Below are 8,844 nucleotides of genomic sequence, written 5' to 3' on the forward strand. Positions count from 1 at the left end.
TTTAAATCTGACGCATTAGAAACAATACATTGAAACTCAGCTGGTAATGACCTTAGGTTAGGTTCCAGGTGCTTGCGTTGCGTGCATCTAATTACTTCCATGCGTATATTAATTCAACCAAGAGAAAACACTCCGTATGTGAGACAAACAAATAGTTGCACCTTCTATATGGGTACTTCTATGCCCGGTGGGAGTAAATCACAACTTGGGAACACAACACTATAATTAAGCATAGAAAATGGGATCCGGATTTGACGTACAACCACATGTGCACACCGTTCACATTTTCCTAACTAAAGACTGTCTTAAAAGATCAGGAGATAGGGCAGTGTAGATGAGATATTTAATACTATTTATATAAAGTTTGAAATAGAGGATGAAATAAGGGATGTAATAGGACATCTACTCGAGATGGCCTTAATAGCTACCCGCAACCAAGAACTCTTCCGGCACCTTCATAAATCAAGTCCAGCTACAAGCTGCGGCGGCGGCGGCGCACTGTGGCTGGGTGCAGTCTCAGCAACAGCAAGGTACTGTGGCTCAGCAGCCGCCGCCGCCGTTCAACCGCAGCCGTACGGGCCATACTTGAAGCAACAGTAAATATGACATTATTACACTAGAATCACGGAGCGACAGGAGTAAAACGGCAAGAGTAGGCTTATGCATAACGAAGGGCGGCAGCTAGCAGCAGATATACAATCTCGAGCTGTTTGCCTCCGCAGGACCCAGTGGAGTGGATACAGTGATGAGTGTCTTGCCAGATATCCCGGTGCTCAGCAGCTCACGGGAAGGGGCCATCAGTCCATCACGCTTCTTGAAGAAATGCAGAAACCCCCACAGGATTTGCTATTTCAGATCTGACGGTGTTGTGTGACTTGCGATTCTTACTTCAAATCTGGCGGGTGTTGTATGACTTGCAATTCTGGCACTTGTGCGCAATCAAATGGAACTGCACATCTGATATTGCCCCGCAGTCGTTGCATAATATGCGGACCTACATGGGAATAAAATCCAGTTAGCAGTGTTCGCATACTCCCTCAGTCCATAAAAGAATGCAACTATAGATGCATGCACGTCAAACTAGCGCTAGTTTGACCAATTTTATAATAAATATCATTAACATCTATATCTCTAAATAAATTTATTATGAAAATATATTATATAACTATCTAATGATACTTATTTTGTATTATAAATGTTAGTACTTTATATAACTTAAGTCAGAGTTCAAACTGTTCGACTCCATTCTTTTATGAACCGAGGGAGTATTTACTAGACTGGAAACTAACTACTTTCTTTGCAGCTTCTGTTCTCAGAGAAGAAAATTACCATTTTGTGATCACAGGAGTCAGACAGAGTTGCCAGCTCCATGTCGAGCCTTTCCCATGCCTTCGACATGTCACAAACCGACTTGGAGCAAAGGGGGCATGCAAACCTGGAAATTTATTAGCCATCAAAACTTAGTCACTGGTAAACTAAAGCATATAAAGGGACAGGCAGAACCAGCTTACTGGCAGTGCTCTTCCATTTCTTTCAGGCACTTTACATGAATGGTATGACCACAAGGCAGGACGGAAACATCATTTGTCGAATCGAACAAGTACTGAAACTCACGAAACAGGTCAGTAGGAAAATATGAGAACTGACTGTACACAATTAAATGAAAACATGATCAGATCATAAATATCTTGAATATAGAAAAAAATAAAATAGCAGCAACCTCGAAGCAGATTGGACAGTCATGATGCATCGCCCCTTCAACACATGCATGACTATTCTTCAGCGCAATTGAATAGCAACATCCTACATGAAACAGATAAACAGAGATGAGTTAAAGCATTTGGCCAAAATTGCCTATATAAATTAGAACAATGCAGAACTACATAATAATATAAGGGTAGGAATAAGTAAATAGTAAAATGTGGCCCTGTTTGACAAATAGCCAAGTAAATTTTAGCAGTGGCAGACCTGCCACTAGAGCCACTAAGTTCATGGACCAGTGCTTGGGCCATATTTACGATGCACTTCATCCTACGTTTTACTGCAGCACAATACATCCGGCACATGATTCTTGTGTAATGGCCCTAGTCATTTGGCCAGCCTAGGTTGACCCCTGCAATTTAGGATGTGTACTTCCTAGTTTCCAGATTATTCTACAGCATTGTTCAGCTAGTCATCTACAAACTACAAAGAATGCAAACTGTAATTGAGAAGCTATAATCATGTAGCCTTACATACACACAAACATGCATGTCTCATCATAGGATTAATGGCAAATGCATGCAGAGAAACACTTAGTCCAAATAAGTACAGAGAATGATCAAATATATAAGTATCATATGGCAGTATATACAGTATATTTATTGGCTTTAAAATGAAATGTAAGACACTACAGGCATGAAGCATTACCACATTTTGAACAGTGGAAGAAATTCTCCCTCCCTCCGATTCTGGAAATGTAGCCAAAATTTAAGTATTATTTTCCATACCCTGCATCGAGACCATGTCTACTTGGAAAGTTATCACATACGCACCTACATATTCCACATCCGTTGCAGTGATACTGCTGTTTAGAGACCTAATATCGCAAAAAGAACCTTTAGTAAGGCATACCCCAACGCTTACAAAAAGCAAACACAGGAGATACAATAGCAAGCTCTCTATTACTAACATCATCGTCGAAGAGTTTGCACAAACCACAGAAGTATTTCCCCATGCAAACACCGCAATTGATACATACTTGTCGCACCTGCCAACGGACAAGGAACCATGATGATACAGGTGAAACACATATAATGTCTGGTAAAAGATCATTAGTAAAGGTTCGGTCACACACCTCCTGTTCAGTGCCACACAATGAGCATACAACCTGATGACAGATAAAAGTGAAGATATAGATTAAGTTGAATGCAAAAAGAAGCATGCGAGTGGAAGGGAAGTAGGCCTAGGGGCCAAACTTACCTGCTGCACTTCATGGCGTGGAAGTTCATGCCTCTTCATTTTATCAATTTTAATGGAATTCTGTTAATAGATGTACATACATTATTTTCCAATATTTAAGATGGCTCATAAGTTTAAAAATAATAATGGGCACACACATGCACAAAATAGGACACAAAGATCTTCAAGGGAAGATAACGTATGGAATATATTAAAAAAACATGTCAAATAAGATAAGTAACTATAGATTTTGGACAGAGTTACAGGTTGCGGCAGGTGTGGATGAAATTTTAGCTGCATCAAACTACTAGTCTACAAAAGTACCAACAGTATCTAGAGCAGAAACCAAGAGCTATTCTACCTACTATCATACTTCAAAATTAGCATATCGTGTATGACAATTTGTTTTCAGAATTTTCACTATTGTTAAGGTAACACATCAATGCAAATGGCATCAAGTTAAATCTCATGAAGAAAATTAATTACTGACACCTCAATGAAACAAATAGAAAACTGGATGCAAGATGTCATAACTCAGTATCCTAAGAACTTCTATCCTGCAATGGATGAAAACTCTAAAGTCGGTACCTTAGTTTCATTGTGGCAGTGTCGGCAATCAAAAATTTCATTGCAGCAAGGAGCTCTTATGCGGCATCTCCTTCTATAATGTGGACACCTGCCATTCAAATGTGTTAATTGATACATGAAGTCTATTAAGTAAGTCAATGCTCTAAGCAGATGCCAAATGCATAAGGCAGCCAAAGGAGAAGTGAAACACATACCCATAGTGCATTATCCCTTTCTCAAATTTCTCATAGTCATCAGGGTTTGAACCATTGATCTTGTCTGTATTGTAGTTTCCATCAGACAACAAAGAGCTCTTGGCATATTCCTTTAACTTGGCTTGTCCATGTTGAGCAGAAGCAAAGTCAAGGTGTAGGTCCAAGGCGCCCATCTTGACCTTTGTTCCCAGTACAAGCTATCACGTTGCAAACACAACACAATACCTGCAAGTATCATGTATTTAGCAGGAATGTTCTCAATACAGAATGCAGTTGGGGGGTCCTAAATTCGAGGAAACCACTGCGCACAGTTCTGAATCGCCATATGCTGCCAAAGACCGGCATATTGATAAAAGATGAAAGCAATGCCGGACAGCTCCAACCAGCAAAATCTCGATAACCTGATTGCCCAACAGTCACAGATAGCACTAATTGTCTGGACAGTGAGCTGAGAGAGGAATTATACTACTCGATAGGTATCCATCCAGAGAACTCCGATCAATTTGAACACACCATCCATCTGCACCAAATTTACCGCGTTGTCCACACCATTCTCTGGCAAGAGGAACACATCATAGCATCAAATGCCAGGAAATGGAAGGAAGAAAGAAACATGATTCTTTCGTGACAAGGGTTTCGACGTGTTAGCATGTACCACTCGTGCACGTTGTTATGATCTTAAAGGTTCATTAAGACGTTAGATTTCAAGGAAGCCTACCTCCAGCAGACAGCAGCTTCTTCTTCAAAATCTTTAGTTAATAAGCACTTCTATCCATAAGAGATTTTCAATCCGTTGATTCTTCAATCAAACATACCTTTGAGGGAGCCAGCATGCTTCTCTCACACAGCATCCTAAGATTTTATTTAAGGTTTCACCGTTCAGACCGAAATTTAACCTATCTCTACTTTCCAAGCGAATAGAGATCATCTCATATCACCAGTGGTTATGCAACCTGCATAAGAAAAATGCCCTTCCCGATTCTTTACCAAAGAATACATAAATCAATAGCCTGCAAGTAGTCCACAAACTGTCCCTTCCTGTTCTCATCTGGGTATAGCTGGGGCATATAGCGGAATTCATCGAGAAGATGATGTGTTCCCCCATTACGATGCTAAATTCGAGCGATACTTCTCCTTAATTTAGCAAAAACAAAACCTGTTTTTTTTCTGCTCATTGATGATATATGCAAAGGTCGGCCAACAGAGGAAGTCAATTGATACAGTCATGTTTGGAACCCCTAAATCTAATAGTTAGCCAGCTAACAAATTGTTAGCTGGATTGAGGCAGCTAATGAACTAATTGTTAGCTGCGAGTTAGTTAACAATTAGTTGAGTTATTAGCTAAGAGTGTTGGGCCATAGGTTCAAAACTGGGCCATAGTATTGTGCCACAAGGAGAGATGAAAAGGCAAAATAAGTGTGGTTTTCATGTTTAGCAAATATTTTTTTGACGGAAAATATATGCAGCAATACAGTTGCCAGAGTGTGCTGCTTTCGACAGAACATAGGAGATTACTTCCCCACAGGGAAATGTTAAATTCTAGTCAATCAATAGCAATCATCCTCAGCATCAGAGAAGTACTAGTCAACCATTAACCACGCATACAGCAAGAACACGAACCTAGAAGATTAAACACAAGCAGCAGGATGTTCAATCTCATCACAAATAGGCACCAAAAGCTGTCGGTACAAACCAAACTAATCAAGCACATGCAGTGGTTTCAAAGCAATTAAGGGATTAGACATTAATACAGCTTACACGATAGATGAAACAATCAGTCAGCACAATCAAGTCGAGCAACCAGTCACAAATCTAAACAACCAGACTCACCCACCATCTACGCACTCACGAACAATAGAGACAGTCTCACGTACCTAAGCAGATCAATCAATCGGACAAAACATTGGGCGCATAGAAATCAAAACGGAAACTAGAAAAACCGCGAGGCGTATGACGAACTTCCTATCGCACACGCGACCCCAATCGAGCAGGCGGGGCGACGCGGTGGCCGCCGACCGAGTGGTGCCTGGGTCCTGTAGCGCCTGTGGCCTGAATTTGGGGAAATCGGAAACGAGACGATGTGTATGAAGGTTCGGACTTCGGAGCAGTGACCGCGATTTGGCAGGGAAGGTTGGGAGGAAGATATCTAAACTGCTTCGGGGAGCACACGGTTTCTGGAGGATTCGGGCGGCTGACGTGGGTAGGGCCTAGTGGACCGCGACTGAAAGGCCCTTATCATTGCGACGGTGAGAAGACGACGACGAAAACGCTAACGGGCCCACCAATCATACACTCAATTGACATTTTTAGCAATCAAGCAACGTTGAGGGCTTGTTCGGTTAGCTCTCAATCCATGTGGATTGAGCGGGATTGGATGGGTTTGAATCCTAAACAACTCAAACTTCTTCATAATTTTTTCAATCCCATCCAATCCATGTGTATTGGGAATAACCGAACAAGCCCTGAGGGTGTATTGGGAATAACCGAACAAGCCCTGAGGTGGGCAAAATCCCAAATATCTCACACTTGTGAGAGTGCGTTTTTCATGGTTTCGTGCGTCGTGCCGGGCGGAGCTGTCGCCATTTGGTAGAACAGAGGCCGGAGCGGGTGGATAAGCTCTGTGTTTTTCTAACAATAGCCTATAAATTGGCGTGCAAAACAATATTTTGTATTTTTTCTATTCTTTTTTATTTATCACGATTTAGTACAAAAATAGACTAACGATCGATAAATATTCGAGAACAGATGTAGTACTGTTTATAAAGTAGAGATTGAAATAGAGAGTGGAATATAGAATGTGATATGAAGGCCACTGGATATAACCTTAGTTAGATAGTGGCTCTATTTCAATTCTAAGGATAGAATAGTTCTGTTCTAGTTAAAACGAAAACATTATGTTTTTGTTTGGTTCCAAAATAAAGCAAAACAAAACGACTTTATTTTATGTTTGGTTTTATAGATAAGTAGAACAGAAAAGAGGCTACCGACAAAAATAGGGAGAGGGGTGCTTGGCTCGCGAGCGCACATGTTCGATTGTTTTTAGGGACTCAGAGATGCAACATATTAGATGAATATTTTACTTCGGGAGCAGCACGATTCCACCTATAATCAAATTAAACATGCTATAGGCTGGAACGGAACAACTCGGTTCTACCTAACTCTATAACCAAACATTACCTAAATGCTCCCTTTGCAATCCTAATCCTAGTGTGATGAGCACACGTAGAGTGCTCCCAAATCCCAACAATATGAACTAGTACTACATAGCTTATAAATATGGGCGAGAGACAATAGAAAGGAGTTTTCTATATCATGTTGTGATAGAAAGATATGTCGTCAAACATGTAAGGCCTTGTTCGGCTATTACTATCTCATGTAGATTGGATGAGATTGGAAAAAAACTATAAGGTCCCGTTTGTTTCTTTCATTTTAAGGAATTGGAATCTTACTAATTGAATATGCTAATTTTTTAGAATGTGACATTCCAACACTTTCCAAAGTTATCATATAAGCCTATCTCAAATTCATGGGGCGAGAGATGGAAATTAATTCTATAGATTTACATGCTATGTTTTCGATGTACAACTTATAGCACACTATTCTACTTGCTTTGTTATAACATAAATGTAGTATATAATTATCTCTCTCATATGATTTATAATAATATATAAATATCTTACATGTATAAATATATGAACTTAATTAGTTTTGTCTAAATTATAGTTATTCAAATGGAATTCAATTCTAACGAAACAAACAGGGCCTAAAAGATTTGGGCTTCTTTGGGATTTAAACCTAGTCCATCCCACCCAATCCACATGGATTGATAGCAAAACGAACAAACTCTAAAGCTATATGTTAAGTTCATACTAGTCTATTGCTTCTTGTATTATTGTGGTTAAAAAATTATTTGACAAGCTATTTGTCGAGTGCTCGGCGTTTTGCCGAGTGTCATTCTCGGTGAAATAGGGAGAAACGGTCGATGTAAAAGACATTCGACAAAGAAGACACACTTGAAAACTGGTAAAGTTTTTTTTGCCGAGTGTTGTCCTAGGCATTCGACAAAGAAGCGACCTTTGCCGAGTGTCTCCAGGTGGTACTCGGCAAAGAAACTGTCAAAGGGGCCTACTGGTGCTCCCGTTGTTGAGGCTAGTCTAACTGGCACTTCACAAACATGAAGACTTTGTTGAGTCACTCCTAATACACTTAACAAAGGAACTAATAAAGAGATCTATAAGAGTTTTTTTTTGTCGAGAACCGGTACAGAAGACACTCAGCAAAGAAGAAGTCTTTGCCGATTGTCACGGTTAACACTCGAAAAAGTCTCTTTTATCATCGGTTGTCGTCGTGGTGACGGTTACTTTTATTTGTACGAACTTTACGAACATGTCACTGCTGCCGAATTGGTTCGCCCACAACTAGCGAGCGCCTTGTCGTGATGAGCTCGGAATCGCCGCACATTTCTCTGGACACCGCCACGTACGCTGAGCCCCCGCCGCCCCACGGGCCTCCGCCCGCCTCGAGCTGCCGCGCAGTGCCGTACTGCCGTGAAGGGATTACGACCGTGACGGCGCACGACACACTGCACAAGTTGAATTGAATTTGAAGAAAATACGAACCCTGCATCCTGCTAGAGCGAGCTCACGACGTGCACACGTGGTGAGACGTGTCGACGGGCCAGTGGCTCTCCTGTGAACAGCGTCGCAGGCCACGAATTGAATCTCTCTGCTCCTGACAGGTTTTTGAACTTGGACGTGTTTGACTCGGAGTCGATTGCTCAAATGATAGCGCGCGGATAAAGCCGTCATTGGTGGCGGTGGTAACCCGTTCCGTGCACGCCAGCTAAGTAGTACTGCACAACCAGGATCGATCGCCTCTTGCGTTCTACTACTACTAACTACCAGCCACATTTTTTTCTTTAAAAAAAAGGCTCCTGGATTTAGGAAGAAACCGACAATTATTGATTGGATCATAGGACGACAAAACGCGGCAGACGGCCACTGGTCGCGTCGTAATTATTGGGTTCCAAGCAGGCAGGCAGCAGGCAGCCTCGGAATGCTTGCTTGATTGGACCAGCATTAACTAACCGGTACGTAGTAATGGTGTTGTTCTGTCGTGGAGG

At 41.3% G+C, this 8,844-nt stretch overlaps 1 protein-coding gene across 3 annotated transcripts; it reads right to left on the minus strand.

Annotated features, from left to right (window-relative positions):
* Nucleotides 1–225: 225 nt before the first annotated feature.
* On the minus strand, nucleotides 226–6,035 carry LOC100280509 (RING finger and CHY zinc finger domain-containing protein 1). 3 transcript variants are annotated; one of them, XM_008674565.4, is made up of 13 exons: nucleotides 4,441–6,035; nucleotides 4,032–4,277; nucleotides 3,723–3,947; nucleotides 3,529–3,616; nucleotides 2,962–3,021; nucleotides 2,837–2,869; nucleotides 2,672–2,749; nucleotides 2,535–2,578; nucleotides 2,410–2,450; nucleotides 1,721–1,803; nucleotides 1,512–1,603; nucleotides 1,330–1,435; nucleotides 226–994 (listed from the first exon to the last, which is right to left on the minus strand). In XM_008674565.4, the coding sequence occupies exons 3-13, from the start codon at nucleotides 3,893–3,895 to the stop codon at nucleotides 890–892; spliced, it is 903 nt and encodes a 300-aa protein (XP_008672787.1). In that variant the 5' UTR covers nucleotides 3,896–3,947; nucleotides 4,032–4,277; nucleotides 4,441–6,035; the 3' UTR covers nucleotides 226–889. The 3 variants fall into 3 exon arrangements, with proteins under 3 accessions (XP_008672787.1, XP_008672788.1, NP_001146901.1); XM_008674566.3 differs by lacking the exon at nucleotides 4,032–4,277 and having other exon boundaries at nucleotides 5,682–5,954; NM_001153429.2 differs by having other exon boundaries at nucleotides 426–994; nucleotides 3,723–4,277; nucleotides 4,441–4,690.
* Between the last annotated feature and the right edge of the window lie 2,809 nt (nucleotides 6,036–8,844).

This window comes from Zea mays, chromosome 3 (assembly GCF_902167145.1).
Source record: "Zea mays cultivar B73 chromosome 3, Zm-B73-REFERENCE-NAM-5.0, whole genome shotgun sequence".
Classification (NCBI taxonomy): Eukaryota; Viridiplantae; Streptophyta; class Magnoliopsida; order Poales; family Poaceae; genus Zea; species Zea mays.